The 18,289-nt window shown below is 37.7% G+C and overlaps 3 protein-coding genes across 5 annotated transcripts; 2 read left to right on the plus strand and 1 right to left on the minus strand.

Moving 5' to 3' along the window:
* The first annotated feature begins 2,374 nt into the window (after positions 1-2,374).
* Positions 2,375-4,904, plus strand: LOC115027863 (uncharacterized). The gene is made up of 3 exons (XM_029461394.1): positions 2,375-3,105; positions 3,280-3,347; positions 3,800-4,904. The coding sequence occupies exons 1-3, from the start codon at positions 2,629-2,631 to the stop codon at positions 3,900-3,902; spliced, it is 648 nt and encodes a 215-aa protein (XP_029317254.1). The 5' UTR covers positions 2,375-2,628; the 3' UTR covers positions 3,903-4,904.
* Positions 4,905-4,938: 34 nt separating this feature from the next.
* Positions 4,939-10,943, minus strand: LOC115027862 (kelch domain-containing protein 1). Of its 3 annotated transcripts, none has more exons than XM_029461391.1 (14): positions 10,812-10,943; positions 10,352-10,468; positions 9,550-9,620; positions 9,187-9,304; positions 8,940-9,052; positions 8,216-8,303; positions 7,825-7,908; positions 7,583-7,663; positions 7,409-7,467; positions 7,188-7,297; positions 7,021-7,093; positions 6,799-6,883; positions 6,414-6,466; positions 4,939-5,289 (listed from the first exon to the last, which is right to left on the minus strand). In XM_029461391.1, the coding sequence occupies exons 2-14, from the start codon at positions 10,457-10,459 to the stop codon at positions 5,148-5,150; spliced, it is 1,185 nt and encodes a 394-aa protein (XP_029317251.1). In that variant the 5' UTR covers positions 10,460-10,468; positions 10,812-10,943; the 3' UTR covers positions 4,939-5,147. The 3 variants fall into 3 exon arrangements, with proteins under 3 accessions (XP_029317251.1, XP_029317252.1, XP_029317253.1); XM_029461392.1 differs by having other exon boundaries at positions 10,352-10,465; positions 10,812-10,939; XM_029461393.1 differs by lacking the exons at positions 10,352-10,468; positions 10,812-10,943 and having other exon boundaries at positions 9,187-9,331; positions 9,550-9,607.
* Positions 10,944-12,286: 1,343 nt separating this feature from the next.
* Positions 12,287-17,725, plus strand: pole2 (polymerase (DNA directed), epsilon 2). Its single transcript, XM_029460800.1, has 19 exons — positions 12,287-12,443; positions 12,845-12,945; positions 13,305-13,380; positions 13,493-13,570; positions 13,740-13,833; positions 13,952-14,026; positions 14,117-14,200; positions 14,290-14,346; positions 14,449-14,497; positions 14,593-14,665; positions 15,243-15,415; positions 15,521-15,610; positions 15,705-15,759; positions 16,179-16,238; positions 16,330-16,407; positions 16,536-16,644; positions 17,021-17,197; positions 17,351-17,418; positions 17,534-17,725. The coding sequence occupies exons 1-19, from the start codon at positions 12,373-12,375 to the stop codon at positions 17,550-17,552; spliced, it is 1,587 nt and encodes a 528-aa protein (XP_029316660.1). The 5' UTR covers positions 12,287-12,372; the 3' UTR covers positions 17,553-17,725.
* Positions 17,726-18,289: the final 564 nt, after the last annotated feature.

Raw genomic sequence — 18,289 nt, forward strand, 5'->3', positions numbered from 1 at the left:
ACTCCTCCCGGCTACGTTTACTGTTGCCCTGACAACCTTATGTCACCGTGTCAGAGTTACGGTATCCTCTCTGTCTCAGCTTTGCTCATCCGTTCACTTGATTATGTCTGTGCAGTGTTTCTATGGATGGAAGGAACTTTATCGCTTTCTCTGTATGAAATGTCTTACGTACAGTATATTATGTCAATTCAAAATAGGGGCTTAAAGTCTGTAAAGTTTGATCTTTATTCTCAAAATGCTATTTTTTCCCTTATACTCTTCAGTAGTAAAGAGAGACGGCAGTTTGGGTGAAATTATTGAGGGATTACAGATCCTGAGTTTTACATCTCAAGTTTTGAATGTGAGTGGAGCTTAATGATGTACGAGTAAACAGGAGATCCTACAGGACGTATGTGTTTATGTTGGTGTGTAGTTCTTCTTGACCCTGTGATGTTCATGTTTGTGTACCTGGCGGGGTAAGAGGCCCAGACAGTTTTACTGGAATGCCTATCAGCAGGCAGCTGGCTTGTTAAATACTCTCCAGAGATTTGGTTTCGCTAGACACACGGCAGAAATGTGTCTTTGACTCAAACATGACAACATGTGTTGTCCTTCAAATGGAGCAGTTGAGTCATAATAATTAAAAGATTCTCACACATGCTTTCCTGCTTTTGGGAGGGAGCATTTGTATTTGTTACAGTTGCAAAAGCAGTTGACGCATTGTCTAATCACAGTCCCAAAATCTTTTAACTTCACATAGTTTTAGAGGATTTGATGCACAAAGTCATGCAGAATCCAGAACAAGAGTTTTACAAAGACTGAACTTTTCTCCAGTCGATCACGTTTCCGTCCATAGAAAAGAGGAATATTCTTGAATGTGGGAAAAGTGAAGAGAAGCCACAGTTATGCAGCGAGCAGGGCTGTGGCCTCCGTCTTGCGGCAGATCCTCCCCCTCGTCTGGAAGCTGTTGAGTTCTCTTCCAGATGTGGCCGCCTGCTCTTTTTTAATGAAGGCACAACATGACAGAAATGGGGGTTGATATAACAACACAAACAAGACTCAATGAGAAGAAGGAATGAAAAGTAAGCTTGTTTGTATACTTTTACTTTTAGGTACAAAAATGAGCACTTCTACTTTCACTTAAGTAGATATAATTGGAGTTTTGGCATTATCTAAGAAAACGTTCTGCTAAAGAAAAGATGATCTTTGGACAGCATCACGGAAATGGAGAAATGAGTGAGATAAATTCATATTGAAATGGTTATAATCAGGACACCACACTGGGCCTTTCTTCTACTGAGTATTCTTCTGCTACTTGTAGAAAAAAAAGCTTAGGCAAGTGAAGTGAAGGAACAAAAGTGTAGATCTTTCCCCAACATCTTACACATGTTCTCTAAAAATCCAAAAAACGAAGGAATTTCCTCGATGAGACATCTGGGATTTGCAGGCAGATTTCCCCCACTCTCACATTTACAGTTTGGAAAATGCCAGTTGCTTAAACGGCAGGTGTCTTTGACTTGGTCATCCTCCAGAGAGAACAGGTTGCACAGCTGTCTGGCACACACACACACACACACACGCACACACACACACACACACACACACACACACACACACACACACACACATATATATATATATATATATGTGCACACACACACAAGGAAAGAGAGAGAAAGAGGCACTTAATGAAAGATAGCAAACAACTCCTTTACTCGGGTGAACTCAGGGTTCTTGTTGGACAGCTCTGGCGGGGAGATGCTCCCGCTGTGTCTTTTGTATGTGCAAGTGGATCAAACAAAAGCTTATTGAGGAATCTCTGGGAAGCCCAAGCTGTCGGAAAGGAATGCCCCTTCTCTTGTGGCCCAGTGCTTGAGTCTTAATCAGTCACTGGAGGGGCTGGCGAGCTGGGGGCCTCCTGGACCCGGCGGGCGGACAGGAACTCACTCACTCCTGACCTCACTTCAATGCTTCAATAAAATCTATTAGCTGAACACAGGCAAGCAAAAGGCTGGTCATTGTTGCTGATGTGATGCAGATATATCAAACAAATGGACCCTGTTAGCATGTTAATAGGCATAATGGCTTTGTCCTTATGTAATCTCTTTCTTAATCCAGGGAGTGGCTGAATATCTAAATTCAATTATTTTTTCAGTTTTTTATTTAGAAATTATTTAAATTCTATGACAAATAAGAACACAGATGCCAAGGCAGAGTTTCTAAAGTAAAAGTGGAAGTTATTGTTGTCCAGTAGAAATACTTGAAACATAAAGGGTGTGTGTTTCCCTCTATAAGAAGGCGGAGTTTTCTCCCTGGGGTCCTGAGCCAGACTGGTGTTATGTAACTGATACACTGCTTCTCCTGATGTGGAGTTACCCGAAAGTTTACAGGCAGCGGCTCTGTGATCATGGAGATCATTTCTGCGATGCGTCTGGAGATTGTTAGCGGGGCAATTTTTCAAGAAGATTAGGATTTTTGGGGCGATTTTTAGCCAGAGAACTGTCCGACAGCCGTAAACCTAATAGAAAACTGACCTTAAACACTGCCAAGGATCTTTGTTGGTTAATGTTCAACCCTGGATGCTCTTAGTGTGCCTGCAGAGGAATTTGGAAATGGGACTTTGCGTTTAGATTTTAAAAGGAGCCAGACATGGGCAGTGGTACAAGCCGAGGTAAGAAAGTTGCACCTGCATGTGTCAGCGACGTGAACGCGACCAAAACAGCTGCCGGTGTCACTTCACCCAAACAAGACAGTCGTCCATTCAAGCCTCTTAAAAGTCATGCAATTTTGCGCAACGCGCGCAACCGTGCGCAACCGGAGTGCCACAGCGAGGGGCACGACTCTGACTTTTCTCGGGAAGACGATGACATTGACGGAGAGATGGACACAGTTCTGGCGGATTACGAGGAGCGAGGGAGATCTTCCGTGAAGACAAATCCTCCAAAGAAGACGGCCATCAGATCCAAAACATACGGACTGTGTCACTTTAGTCAAGAGGATGACAAGGACTTCAGCTCCGAGGAGCCACGTGGCTCACAGTGTGGATCAGGAGACGTAAACAAGAGGAGCAGTGATGCTTTCACACACTTTAAAAAACAGACACCTGCGTACCCCAGTCAGCAAAGTGTAAGGATTTTCTACTATTTGATAACTATTATTGGATAACACGTGATGTCTCTGTCAGTACATTATAGATCATTAACAGCAGGATGCTTTTTGATTAACAATGATCCTGGAGAATTGTTCAGTGTTAAGATGAAAACACATGATATCCTTTTGTTCCTCTCTGGTGTACGTCAGTCTTCCTCTCAGGGCTTTTTGACAAGAGGGGCTTTGTTGGAAGCTGTTCCCACATCAGACAAACAATCGTAAGTAGACAGCTCGAATAAATAATGGATTTCCGAGCTCAGTGGAGTAGTAAAAACCGAGCAGGGCAAGATCAAATTCACCTTTTAAAGGGATCGAAATACCATGCCATTATTCTCAGGGTAGGTCAGATTTGTCAGACGCCTGCAAGCAGGACAGAAACAAACAAGTGTGTGTTGTTGTTGTTGTTGTTGTTGCTTTGTTTGAGGTGAGTGTGAAAACCGGAAGCACAAATAAGAAAAACATTTCCAGAACATGTTTTAAACATAGGAGGCAGGGTACATGTCTTACCACTGATGGCCCTTGAGTGCATCATATTAATTGGAAATCCATCAGTTGATCTAATAAACAATTATACATCTGCTGTGAAAAGAACACATGAAAATATAAAGTATCACTTATATTTCCTGTTTTTTATTACTATGTTGCTGACATGTTTCCCCTCTCTTCCCAGGACTATTGGCAGCTGCCATAGCTCCTCCCTCACCGTGCCAGTCAACTTGTACGATGGATCAGAAGAGGATCTGATGAACACTATTGAGAAAGAGTTTAGTTGACCCCCAGCTGAGAGCGCTACTGCAAAGCTGTTGTCCTTTCCAGCTGTCCTCGTGGCATACAGCAGTTTGCAGAGCACATTTTTTTTAAAGAGAAAGGGAAGCAGGGTTTCTTTTGACAATTTCCTGTTACCAAGGAAGGCTGCATTCACTCTATTTAAGCAGGATTCCCCTAATAAATTTAACATTGTTTGTGTTGAACTTAAACTACTGCACTCAAGGCCTTTGCATTTACCCAAGTCTTATTTAACAACGTGAGGCAGTGTAATTGCAGAGTTATAACACCAACTTGAACAGGTGCCAGGAGGTTCTCCTCGCAAGCCTGTTAACTGAGAGAAGCCTTCCTGGCTTGTTATCTGCAGTGGTGTCACTGTCACCCCCTCAACGCTGCCGACCTCCCACAGAGCGCACACCTACTTGTTATCTATTACTTACTTTACTCCAACTTGTCTGTTAATAGGTAAAGGAGAGCTCCCATATTTCTCTGGTTGATGAAACTGAAGTAGCAGCAGTAAAGGCACATTCTTGTGGCCATGCAAAAATAACGTTTTCCACCAGCAGTTTTGTGAGTGCAGCGCAGTATATAGGGTATAGTTTTCCATAAGTGGCGACCCTGCAAAGGTATGAGCTGGGATTGTTTACTTAAGGTTTCCTTTCCTGACCACAGTTCCTGCACTTTTCCACCCTTGTGAAGAAGGAATGTGTGGCAACAGAGACTTTCAGTCAGGCTCAGTTTGACCCAGCTGCGTTTCAGCCACATTCAAACATAAATGGCTGCTGCCACTTAGTGGTGGAACGAAGTAGTTGTGCGCATGTGAACTCATACTTGAACATTGATGCAAATACTGTGTCAACAAACTGCATTTGTTACTGTTTAACAAAAGGGCAATTTCAACCAGAAATATAGAGGAAGAGTTTTGTAATTTTGTTTTATAATGCAAATAAAAATTGATTTCTTCTGTATTATTTATTGTGTGTGCAGTTTCTGGGAGTGTGTGTGTGTGTGTGTGTCTAGTCTAATAATCCACATCATACAAAAGCAGTTTGGTGTGCCCTTTAATCATCACAGTCATCACAGGCAGCAGGCAAACTGTACACAATAAAATGTGCATCTCTAAAACAATAAAATATAACACCATAAAATATTTTTGCACAATGTATTTAAAAAATAAAACCGCTACCTACAGTCTGACTGAGATGTTCATACTGAAGAAAGTATAGCACTTGGCAATTAAGACTTTCTTTGAACTATTGTTGCTGCTTCTTTGAAGGCCTGTAGAAAGACATTCTTCTCTGTACTGCCGTCAGTAGTTTGGGAGGCAGAAGGGAAAGCTGATTTCTGAGCATCTCATAGTTCTTCACATTCTTTGCAATGTAATCCTCACAAATCCTGTCAGAATAGAAAGTATGTCATTTGTCATTTCTATTTTAGGAAACAGATTACATCATTTAAGTAAATATAACCCTTGAAAAGGAGATGATACATCCCAAGGGGTTTATCCTGATGCGATAATTTGATTTTATAACACGACTTACGAAGAAAAAGACCTGTTTAACAGCAGATATTTATACTTGCCATAACAGGAGAAGGACAAGTGAAATACACCTAAATGTAATGCAGCCATCATTAATTGTAGTTCTTTATTTGTGTTTATCTTGTGCAAAAAAAGATAAGAAAAATACCTTAGGGCTTAAGGAACCCACATAACATTGAAATTGAAGGCAGCTGTAAATGCTTGCCACCAATTTACAGACTGACATTTTTTACCTCAAAGGAAGAAAATCATACAATTTCCACACAAGAAACATAATAACTATATATATATATATATATATATAATAACTATTTGCACTGCTTTCATACACAGTTTCAAACCTAATTGATATAGCACCATCAAGAGAAGTTGTTTAAGATAGTAGTGACTGCAAAGTGAAGCAGAAAAGCTATTAAATAAAACTCACCAAGGCTTGTTCTGTAGATCTGACGATATATTGTTAAAAGATTAGAATACAAAAGTATCTGAAGTTTATTGATGTCAAATATGTTTAATAACTCTGGGGCTGTATGCACATTCCAGCTAAAGTTAGGGAAACAAATGTAATAGAAAGATGGACTAGACATTGGTTTTATATGTGCTTGCCCATAATATCTTGCCATAAGATATGAAAGGATTAATAATAGAGTAATATGCTTTTTTTTTTCTTAACAAGGCCTCTTACTTTCCATAAAACACCTATATGTTTTGCAACTTTGTTGGACACATAACAGATGTGTTTTTTCCAGTTAAGCTGATCATCAATGATTCCGAGAACTTAACCTGGGAAAACTCAAACTAAGTGTATTATTAGCTAAATTAATTATTAATGTCATTTACTCCAACTATGTTTGACGAGTCAGAATGTCTGACGTGTAAAGGTCTATTTCTGCTATTAAATTATTAGACATTTTTTCATGTGTTTAAAAAAAATGAAATTCTAAAATTAAAATGTTATAAAATATAAATCGTTTTTTACCTGAATAGAGGATACGGCTGCGTCTGGAAGACAAGTGCATCATTGCAGTGACTCTGAAAAAGAAATATGCAAGGTTTGTAAAGGTCAATTTTGATATACTGTACATATTAAAAATATCAACTGTGGACATACTGCAGGGTATATATTTATGTGCACTATACTTCACTATATACTATATAAACTAAACAGCACCTGAATACATCTGTTGAGCATTAAATATCTGATGATTTGAAGGTTTTTACTATTCTCTCTACATTGTGCCTGTTTTAATGTCAATTCAGAGGCTTTTACGGGATTTTTATATATTGTCATGTGATGATTTCAGGTCTGTAACATTAGAATGATTTCACATTAATTTTTTCAGCTCCTAAAATGTGATACTTACGTTGTCAATAAGTAGGATGTAGTCACAACTTCCACCAAACACAATCACATCAGAGTCCTTGCCTGGACATGCTGTGTGCCACAACCTTGGACAGGGGAAATTATGCTTTTAAAAAAATCTGTCCACAATTTACAGTAACACTCTGTAATTCTTGTACATAGTCATACATGTAAAACATGCAATTTTTGGTTGCACAATTAGCTAATATTCTTAAATTTCTACCTTGGCTTCGTCTTAAAGGGATGCTCGAGTTCTCTCCACTTTTTTGTTTCAACATCAAGCAACCACCCATCACCTGACAGAGAACCATATGTGTTAATGAAAAGAAAACATAAAATGACCAAAGAAAGGAGGGAAATTCAAATGAAAAAGTGGGCACATTTTCTTACTCATTGGTTTGCAGTCTACACTGAGACCTCCGAACAGGAACAAGCTGCTGTCTGAAACAGCGGTGAGCGTGTGCCACGATCTGCCCACTGGAATGGAGGACACTGGGATTCTGGAAAACATATTTTTTAAGATTAGGTTATTTTAAATATCAATGACAATGTTGGAATAAAAGTAATTGGGCACAGTTGCAGTTTGTCATTGATCACAATCACATATGTACATTTCTGACCACGTCCATGATTCAAGGTCCAGGCAGTGAATATCACTCATCCTTGTTTCCTGAATTAAAAAAAAGAAGGGCAAAGGTTACTACTGGTGCTTTTATCTTCTCGCGGCTCCTGATGACTTCTTGTTGTCTACTTGTGAATATATGAGAAGAACTGAAAGCTCCCACCATGACTCTGCCTCCACAAACGTATCCTCTGCATCCGACTGTGGCACTGGCGTGGGCGGCCCTGGGGTCTGGAGCTCGGCCCTGCAACAAAAAAACTGTCACTGAAGTCATCTGAGAAATTTTTTTAAACGGGTTTCCAATACTGCTAAACTTCCCTTATCTCGTAAATCTTAAATCACTAATCAGAATCTATGCATCTCATTCAGTGCATAAAAGCTTGAATCACACTCTAATTGACTCACATGGGTCTGTGGGTCACTCCAACTGGCTTGCGAAGGGTCAAATATATGCACCTCATTATTCCATCCCCAGAAGATTTCTTCCACCTGAAAAAGTATTTTTAAAATCAAATGATTCTAATTCATATGAAGGCATTTAAGTGTATTCTTGGTCAGTATCAGCAATTTCACAGTTGTGTCACCAGATGCTGAAATTTCTCATTTCTGGCCTGGTGAGAACTAAATCTCATAGAAATGACATGAAAAAGTAACAAAAGAACAAAGAACTCTAAACTATGAACTATGGGTCACTGATGTTTTGAAAATGTATATATTTAATTCCTAATCTGCACTGTTGTGATAGCAAATGTGTACAGACACGTGTGACAGATTTATAGTCAATAAAAAACATTACCCATGATGCTTTATCTACAATGAAGCTCCTGTTCGTTCTGTCAATATCAGTCAGCATTTTGTGACCATATCCTCCGAAATAGATGATCCTGGAGAACATCACAGAAGAATTATCACAATTACTATCATGCAAGCGCATATTATGGATTCAGTTTAGTCAATGCAACTTCAAATGGTAAAACAAACAAAGCAAAGAATGCAAGCGAGAAATTGAAGATTATGGCTTTCAATGTACTTAGACAACCTAAAGGTGAATGTAGAATATATAACATCAAAGTAAACCCAGAAAAAGGTGAATAGCGTGCACAGACAACCCCAGTTAGGTATACTGTAGGTGCAGGACAAAAACAGCAACAAAAGAAAAAGGAGAGGCTGTTATTGAGTGTATTCAGTGTTATTAAGAGACACTAAAATGTTCATATTCCAAGTTTTTATTAGTGCAACTATTCCATTTGCAAGGTCTTCGTCAGGCAAACAACATTTCTGTGCGCAGACAGTCTCCCCTTTTCCTTTTTTTTTAATTTTACAATAAACCCACATATGGAAACAAAAGGTATTCAACTAAAAAACATAGAGATAGGGTACAGAAACCTAACTCATAACACTCACTACCTGTTTCCATAAAGTCAGTGTCAAACCCTCCAAATGTGTGTTTTGTCCAGTAATTTAAAACTACGATAAATGACAAATAAGTCAGTTAAAATGAGCGTTTTTATGGTGCTTACTTTCCCTTGTAGACCCAGCAGGATAGTTTGTCTCGAGCTGAAGGAGCAGAACCGATCTCATACTTGATCTTCTTCCACGTGTATTTGCCGTCTGTCAGGTCGACACAATAGATCTGTTTAAAGTCAAACACTGATCACTTCTTCATGTCAACTTTCTTCAGTCCAAGATGTGACCCTTGGGTGTGATTTTTACAAATAAACCCTAATTAAGTCATGAACTGTGTGGAGCATCAGTCATCAGCCTCACCTGATTGGTCTGTCCGTTGTTATCACAACCTCCAAATATGTACAAGTGTCCATTCAGAGAGCAGCCGCAGGTCCCAGACATAGAGGGAGGGACTTCCCCTGACATGTGAAAAACTTCCCTTCAAAAAACAAAGTTTGGAAAAAAACTGCGGATAAAATACTTACATTTACTTTACAACAATGACTAGACAGCAGAAAGCTCAAGGCAAGTGCTTATAAAGCACAAGATAAATACAAAAAACTATGAAACCAGCATAAAGCAGGAGAGAAATAAAGACAAAACGTGTGAATATTATGGGAAAACTGTTGTGCATCACTATCCTTTGATTTGACAAAAACATTCACATTTATTTAATATTCTTACCATACACCTCGTTCTAAGTCATAAACCCAGATTTCATCGTTAGGGAGGAAAACTTCATCATCAGCAATTGACTGTAGAGAATACAACATGCCTATTATTATGACATAAATAAGATAACACAATACGTCTTTAAGTCTGTTATTGCTACAGAAATAAATCACTAATATGGAGAAAAAAGAAGAAAACTAATGATTTACAATACAAAAGAATAAGTTAAATTCTGAAAATGTGCTCAAAACTACATTAGCATGCTGAGGGATGGTTTGTTTCTTTAAGAGCATGTATTTTCCATAGTGAGTGTGTGTATGTGTACTGGGTAAACATTGGTGGAGGAAGTAGTCAGATCCTTTACTTATGTAAAAGTGGTAATACCAAATTGTAAAAATACTCAATAAGTAAAAGATTTACATTTAAAATGTTAGAAGTAAAAGTAGCCTACCTGTTATATTCTATTACTCGATTATTATTGATGTATTATTAATAATAAAACAACATGTAGCCTTAGCAGCAGTTAGATGTGACAAGCTGTAGTTTTATCATATTTATATTATAATATATAATAATATTATCATATGTTTTACAGTAAAATGTTGAACAGAAAAGTAAAAAAAACAAAAAGTGCAATATTTCCACCTGGAATGTAGCATGTTAATAACGTTATAGAGTAACTGAGTAAATGTAGACTGGTTGTTTTCTTTTTATGACGAATAAACTGTCTGGAAACATGTTGAACAGCAAAAACAACAACAAAAAGAAAACACATTAAACAGCTGGTTTGGTGATGTTTGTTTGTTTTGCTCACCATGTAACCTCCCCACACACAGAGCAGGTTCTCCTCCACCACAGCCGTGTGTCCGCTCCTCTCCCGGGCCACCACCTCAGTGCAGTGCCTCTCCGATGCGGAATCCATGACTGGCTGCTATAATTAGAGAGGGAAGGTGTGCGTTTGAGCCTAAACATTATATATTTAAAAACGAATCTGTCAAAAATGTCACCTACATGATCAGCTGCTGTTTTAATGGTAAGGGAAATAACCGAAGTAAGACATAACTGAGCTGGCACAAAACAGCTTTCTTCCCTCATGTTGTTGTCATCGGCTCAACATAAACATTAGTAAATAATAGGATATGGTAAATGTACACAATATGAAGCCAGCCTAACATTATGTCCGGAGGGCTGACGGGAAAACAACAAACGGTGTCAACAATACAGAAAGTATTTTAAATATTTCTTTCCACAAAAACACTTAGGATCATGCTCACGTGACACAGTAGGCTTTCAGTTGTCGTTTCTCATGTTGTGAACACCAACACAAAGCATAGCAAAAAATATGTCTCGTTCTAATGTACTCCCATAATCTGTGTCAAAATTGTTACAAAACAAATACGACTTCCGGTCCTTTTTTTGCTTGTCAAAATAAAAGCTTTCTGCATGGGGTCATTCTGATGTTGATTTACACTGTGGTTTGTCACAGCGGATGTGTCTTTGGTGTTTAAATCCTGTACTGTGACCAATATAAATCCTAACATTATTGTTTATCTGAAGATGGGATGCAGTAATTTCCAGAAGACAAACTTAAAATTATAAAAGAAAATCTCTTAACACCATTGAATACGGTTACATTACATGTACATGTATACATTCACTGTATTCATTCAGAGTTTCCTGAATAAAAGTAACAATATATGCATCAGTTATGGTTTTCGTATTTACCCAATTATTATATTCTTACTGACAACAGTACATTTGCAGAGTTATAACACCCAACTTAAATGAATGCAATGAGGTTCTCCTCACACAGACAATACTCCTGAACTGGCTCCTTGGTTTTTCCTACCATGATAAGGTGTAGGCCTAACTGCTGCTTTTTATCTGATGACAAGATTCAGCCACATTTAAACACATAAACCCACTGCTACTTAGTCAAACACAATGATTTTTGATAAAGTACTTAAACACGCTTTTGAGATATATTCTTCTTTTTACCCCAAATTTTTTATCTTGATTGGAGTTTCTCAGGGTTAATGTGTGTGTTTGTTTTTGCCCCTGCATTGTTAATATTGTTTAGTCTAATAATCCATATTAGACAAAAACATTTCCAAGTGCCATCAACATAACTGTAACAGTTTGTAAGTACATTTCATGGGGCACTGCAAAATAAAATATGTATATAAATTAGGGCTGTCAAATTAACGCGTTAATTTCGATTAATTAATCACAGAAATATGTATAATTTTAGAAGTTTTTTTAAACTAATTTCCAAAACTGCTAAACTTCCCTTATCTCGTAAATCACTAATCAGAATCTATGCATTGCATTCAGTGCATAAAAGCATGAATCACAAAGTTATAATAATAATAATAATAATAATAATAATAATAATAATAATAATAATAATAATAATAATAATAATAATGTGTAAATGTAGAAAAAAACGTTGTTCTTTCTCAAATTTAATAGAGGGAAGATTCAAATATATGTATATTTCTATATATTTTTCACCTTCATTAAAAGCAATCATAAACTCAAAATGCAGTCACATACATGCATCTATAATAATAAACAGGAAATATAGTAGATTAGGTCAAATGATAATAGGCTGCAGGTTGGTAGCTCCTAAGGAAGGAAATAACATGTCGGATAAGTGTTGAAAAGTTGTACAATCTATAGAAATGGTACACATTTTAATGATTGTCCGGGTTTGTTCTGTGCAGAGGACTGTGTGATTCTTCAGCGGAAGTGATGAAATAAATGCGGAAGTTGACATTTAGCGCCAAATCTTGAGTCGGACAGTAACAACAGAGAAGCTTTATTGTAACAACCATGGATGTTGCTCGCAAAATAAAGACAAAAGTGTCCACTGGCTTCAAGATGCGGGGACTTATACTACGACCGTATGTATTTAAATAATTTTAAATGTTGTTATTAAGTTTTTTTGTCAGCGTTGTAACGTCAATATCTGTCACCTGAAAGGCCGCGATAGTCTGGAAGCGGACTGTACTTTCTGCTTAGTTTTTTATGACAATAGCAACAGGAACTAAGTAATAGTAACAGGCTGTGCTTTTGTGTATTTGTACATGCTTTCTTAATTGTTTTTGCACTGAAGCCTACCCTGTGGTACTTTAAATCGCCTAACGTTACACTTAAACTGACAATTTAACTTCTAAAGTCTCGACTGATATTTCAACTGTTGTTAATCTCGCACCTTTAGTTTAAATGCCTTAAACTAACTATGACCAATTTCAGCGCTTCTACTTCAACTGAATGATCTCCAGGTTGTTTTTTTGTGATCCAGTGAAGCCAGCAGACACCTTGTGGAGGTCCTGGAGTCTGTCAATGCCTCTGAACTGGATGATATTATTGAAAAGGTCCTGGATGCAGTGGAAAAGCAACCATGTAAGTACAGTACTACGTCTCTATTATATATATATATCATATCAATTTTGGCGTATGTGTTGTATATATATAACCTTTTTTACAGAATGCAATGCAGAAAAAGATGCTTGCAAAATTAGAAATGGTGTCATTACTTTAGATATTGGGCACTGAAATTTGAATTTGAATTTGGAAATTTGAATTTGAATATTGTCCAGCAGAGCTTGCTCCAACTTACAATACTGAAGCAAGCAGTCAGAATGAGAGACAAGAAACAGTCAATCCTTGTGCACACTCTGCTGTGTGCAGCACTTATTGTGTTTCTGTGTTTTCTTGAAGTGCGTTTGCAGTTTGTAATCACAGTTTGTGTTTTCCAACAGTGACCTCTAGTATGATAGAGCTGTCTGTGGTGGAGTGTGCTGTTCAGGATTGCACTCAGTCTTGTGATGAAACCATGCAAGTGTTTTTTTCTTTTTTGATTAACCGATCATACTGCAACAATTACACGGCAAACTACATTTTTCCAGGTTGAATAGCTATCGCTAAAAGTCGTTTAACTCTCTTCCAGTGATAATGTTTTCAACATCATTGGAGCCTTTGATGTGCCCAGATTCATTTACAGCGTGGAGCGGAAGAAATTTGTACCGTAAGTAAAGCGACGAGTTTCTCGTTTGTGTCAAAATAAACCCTGAAATAATTCAAATTAGAATTGCAAATCGTTTTGCTGCTGATGTTTGATGTTAGATCCAGTTGACACACTTTCATGTGCTGCAGACAAAGTTTTTAAAGTTTTACATTTTGGCTTTTTTATTCAGTATTAGTATGACAAGTCATTCAGCATCCAGTCTGTGTGGTTTGGCCAAAGACAAAGCTGAATTCTTCAGGGAGCGCTACACCATCTTACAACAGGTAAGTGAGCTCTGGTCATCATCAAATTTCCAGAATGGGGAACCGACCCAATCTCTCTGCTGTTATGTGAAGTATGTGTAGCTTGCATGTTGAATTTATACAGAAATATCTTTTGTAGCGTATACATCGGCACCAGCTCTTCACCCCACCTGCAATAGGATCTGCTGTTGAAGAGGGTCAAAACAAATTCCAGGTAACACATTTTAAAACACTAATTGAAAGTTGTCTTACTGTTTTTGCATTTGACATATTTTGGACCGTTTTTGTGATTTGTCTTTTCTAGCTCAAGACCATTGAAGCGCTGCTTGGCAGCACATCTAAACTGGGAGAGGTGATTGTACTAGGGATGATCACACAACTGAAAGAGGTGACTTAGTGATGAAAGGTTTCCTGTCTTTTATTCAGTACAATGTATATTTTCATCTAGTTTTGAAACATTTCTTTATTTTTTTTCAGGGTAAATTTTACCTGGAGGACCTAAGTGGAACAGTACAGCTGGACATGTCCAAAGCAATATCCTTTTTATATGTTTGTTGGAGCCGGTCAACAAAGAAACTACTTCATACAATATATTGTTGCTTTTAAAATGGATGTATTCCTTGACCAGGTTCCCACCAGTTTCATAATGGCCTCTACACAGAATCCTGCTTCGTACTAGCAGAGGGTAAGATATCAACTACTGCTACAACAAAGATGCAGTAAGATTAAAGCAAAATATTATTGCATACATTATTAGAAGTTATGCACTTTGTCCTGCAGGTTGGTACGAGGACTCAGTTTTCCACGTCAATGGCTTCGGGTTTCCACCAACAGAGTCGTCATCAGGCACGAGGTCAGTGGATTGGAAAAAAACAACTTTCATTGCAAGCTAAAGTAGTGAACTGTCAATGTAGCGATAACTACAAGCTGACATTAGATATGTTGCTTTTTTACATTTTGAAATTAAAGCAAAGGTGAAGGAGAACCTAGAGTGACATCTAGCACATTGTTTTACCTTGTTGATATGCAGTGAACTAATGTGAGGGCAAATACAATATGATATATTCATTTTAAAATATGTTGCATTTCAGGTTTAAGTTCAGGAAGGGATGACCAAAATAACCCCCAATAATAATATTGCGATATTTATAGAAAGTTTGGAAAAAAACTTCAAATTCATCTCTAACTTTGTTTATTGTACGTTTTTGCTCTTAATTAATGAATTAAACTTTCTATAACCATGATGAAGTCTGTAACTAATGATTTTAGAGACGCTGGGTTATTTACACAATAAATTGATGTGGTTATCGTTGATACTGGTGTATCGCGACACGGGGTACTTAACTCCTGTAGAAATAGTTTTGTTTATAAAGGACACCGCTTCATGTAAAGGAACAGTGAGTCACCGACGATCCTTGCTTTATTTCCAGAGCGTACTACGGCAATCTGAACTTCTTTGGTGGTCCATCCACCACTTCGGTGAAGGCCTCAGCCAAGCTGAAGCAGCTGGAGGAGGAGAATGAAGACGCCATGTTTGTAATCGTTTCTGATGTGTGGCTGGACAGCATTGAAGTGATGGAAAAGCTCAACGTCATGTTTTCAGGTCTGGTGTTGCATCACAGTCTTAGACTTTACAGGTCCATAATGTGCACTTAATGAGACATCAATCACATTTAGCCTCACTTCACACCTCACTCACTTCTTACAGGCTATGCTTCGATGCCTCCCATCTGCTTCATTTTGTGTGGCAACTTCTCTTCGGCCCCATATGGAAAAACACAGATCAAATCACTCAGAGGTGAGACTTTTGGTTCCTCATCACTCGTAACATACTGTAGTCGATTTTAGATCTTTGTGCGTTTCACAATCTAATTTATCTTTTCTCTTTTTAGAGTCACTGAAGGCTCTTGCTGATGCTATATGTGCCTACCCCAGCATTCACAGCAGGTAGGATCTGATAGAGTTGTTACTCTAGTCTGCTCTGGATTATTCTTAAAGGTTCCCTGTGGAGTTGTTCACCTCTAGTAGCGCTATGGAGCGTTCTTTCTATAAGTAGTCTCCTGCTTTGTTTATCTTGTGCAGGTGTATGAGAACGCACATGCAGGTCACTCAGTCCACTCCTGCCAACAAGATATGCTAAGACATGCTCCAATGCGCAAAGAAGGAGACTGCAAGCTAGTTAACATGGATGAAAACATTTATGGATTTAAAATACTTGAAAAATCGGCATTGCAATTATTTTATGAGGAAGGAAACACATTCATTTTGTTTGTTTATCTTTTTTTTTTCTAAACTCCACAGGGCACCTTTTAACTATTTAAGTTTCAATGTGTTTGACTTGAGTTTTGTTCACCCTTATCCCGCAGTTCTCGCTTTGTGTTTGTTCCTGGCCCGGAAGACCCCGGTCCAGGCAGCATCCTGCCACGGTAAAAATTCTGAGACATCTGCTTTTTGACCTCATTATGTGAGTTTTGTTCTGTGGGTTTGGACACATGTGGATAAATATGTTTTTCTTAGGCCTCCCTTGGCGGATCACATCACGGAGGAGTTCAGACAGAGGGTGCCGTTTTCAGTGTTCACTACTAACCCATGCAGGTAAAACATATGAGGCTTTTATGTAGAGTGATCGGGGATCTGGTGTACTCGAGGTTGATTTCTAAGCCTTTGAGGAAATTGTGACTGAGGCCTTGACATTTTGACAATACTTCTGTTTTTCCTGTCAGGATCCAGTACTGCAGCCAGGAGATCGTCATTATCAGAGAAGACCTGGTCAACAAGATGTGCAGGAACTGCGTCCGGTTGCCCAATAACAATCTTGACATTCCAAACCATGTGAGTTTCAGCTTCAGAAACTTCAGCAGAAAAACTATTTTATTACGGAGTGAACTGAATCCTCTCATTAAACAGACATACAATGTTACAAGGTTTATTTTTATCAGAGGTTTTATTTCCCTTTTTATGTAGTTTTTGTTTTAAAAGTTTGTCATTCTTTAAATTAAAAAAAACTTCTTTAAATAAAAAAAAACTTCTTTCAATTAAAAAAAAAAAAAAACTTCTTTCAATTAAATAAACTTAAGTAATGAGTTGTTGCTGCAAAGAGGTTTGTAAACTACCCAGCCTGGTCTCATATCTGTCAAACCACAAAGTGATATGTCCTTTTTATTTTAGTAAATAAATGATCTTGTCATTTTCCTCCTCCTCTCCCCAGTTTGTTAAGACCATCCTATCCCAGGGTCACTTAACTCCACTGCCTCTGTATGTCAGTCCTGTATTCTGGGCGTACGACTACTCCCTGCGTGTCTACCCGGTCCCTGATGTCATCATCTTTGCAGACAAATACGACCCATTCAGCATCAAGAACACAGACTGCCTCTGTGTCAACCCGGTAAGAAACAAAAACCTAAGTGAGGGCTCTAAAAATGATCCTTTGACAGAAAAAAACAAATAATGTTTTATACGTTATATCATGGTCTTGTCTCAATATGGACTCATGTTGTATTTCTCACTAATATAATTTGTCAATCATTTATTTCTACAGGGCTCATTTCCCAAAAGTGGCTTCACATTTAAGGTTTACTACCCGTCCAGCAGAACTGTTGAGGACAGGTAAGATGTGTTCTTGAGGTTTAACTTTTAACTTGAGGTCATTCACTACAGAAAACTATAGTTTCAACCATCAATAATGCTCTTACTAATCAGTTGTGTTCTTGTGTGTTCACAGCAAACTTCAAGGACCCTAAAGAAAATAAATGGATTTAGAGATTGATCCGTTTCAATTGCTTTGTACATTGCTTATGTATTATACTGTATTCTTATAATGGCTTGGTAATGAAATTGCTGTAGTTTTGTATTTTGTATTTATCTGTATGTATGTTCTGTCATGAATAATAAAGGTTTTATTCTAGGTACTGAACATCCTGACATCTTTGTGTATGCACAATGATCAGCCCGACTTTGAGCAACCTCAAAACTATAGTCTACCTTGCAAGTCTTCAAGGTTGAATATCAAAGTGTGGGACATTAAACATCTGCCAGTGGGTCTTTTTTTTGTTGCAAAAGGCTTTATAGTTAAAAGGAATACTATTTTTAACAGGGAGGCAATCCAAAATGTAAAAAAAAGTAACAACGAGGAAGGACATATTAAAAAGCCTTTATTTTAGTGACTAAATCATTAAAAAACAAAAACAATGTTTTGATCACTGTAGGTCTTCGTCAGGACTAATGACCAAGAGCTCCCGACACATCTTTGATCTATGTTTCGCACTTCTCTTGATAAGTGTGTGTGTGTTTTGAAATGCACTTCAAATTGAGTCCTCTTTCTCTTGATTTGCTTTTGATATTTTATTTTAGATAGTGTTACTTGCTGATTAAATTGATGTCAGTTGCACTGTTTCATGGTTATTCCATGTTAAAATTATACAAATATTTTAAATGCATGTCTAATATCTTTCTAATATATTCATGTTGTGTTTTTCTT

This window comes from Cottoperca gobio, chromosome 22 (genome assembly GCF_900634415.1).
Source record: "Cottoperca gobio chromosome 22, fCotGob3.1, whole genome shotgun sequence".
NCBI classification, from domain to species: Eukaryota; Metazoa; Chordata; class Actinopteri; order Perciformes; family Bovichtidae; genus Cottoperca; species Cottoperca gobio.

Coding starts and splice junctions, on each gene's coding strand:
- LOC115027863 (XM_029461394.1), top strand. CDS start 2,629: ATGGGCAGTGGTACAAGCCGAGGTAAGAAAGTTGCACCTGCATGTGTC. Junction 3,106..3,279: donor CGTACCCCAGTCAGCAAAGT/GTAAGGATTTTC, acceptor GGTGTACGTCAG/TCTTCCTCTCAGGGCTTTTT. Junction 3,348..3,799: donor CCCACATCAGACAAACAATC/GTAAGTAGACAG, acceptor CTCTCTTCCCAG/GACTATTGGCAGCTGCCATA.
- LOC115027862 (XM_029461391.1), bottom strand. CDS start 10,459: ATGGATTCCGCATCGGAGAGGCACTGCACTGAGGTGGTGGCCCGGGAG. Junction 9,621..10,351: donor GTGTGTGGGGAGGTTACATG/GTGAGCAAAACA, acceptor TATTCTCTACAG/TCAATTGCTGATGATGAAGT. Junction 7,664..7,824: donor GGAGTGACCCACAGACCCAT/GTGAGTCAATTA, acceptor TTTTTGTTGCAG/GGCCGAGCTCCAGACCCCAG.
- pole2 (XM_029460800.1), top strand. CDS start 12,373: ATGGATGTTGCTCGCAAAATAAAGACAAAAGTGTCCACTGGCTTCAAG. Junction 14,498..14,592: donor CTGCTTCGTACTAGCAGAGG/GTAAGATATCAA, acceptor TTTGTCCTGCAG/GTTGGTACGAGGACTCAGTT. Junction 16,408..16,535: donor TTCACTACTAACCCATGCAG/GTAAAACATATG, acceptor TTTTCCTGTCAG/GATCCAGTACTGCAGCCAGG.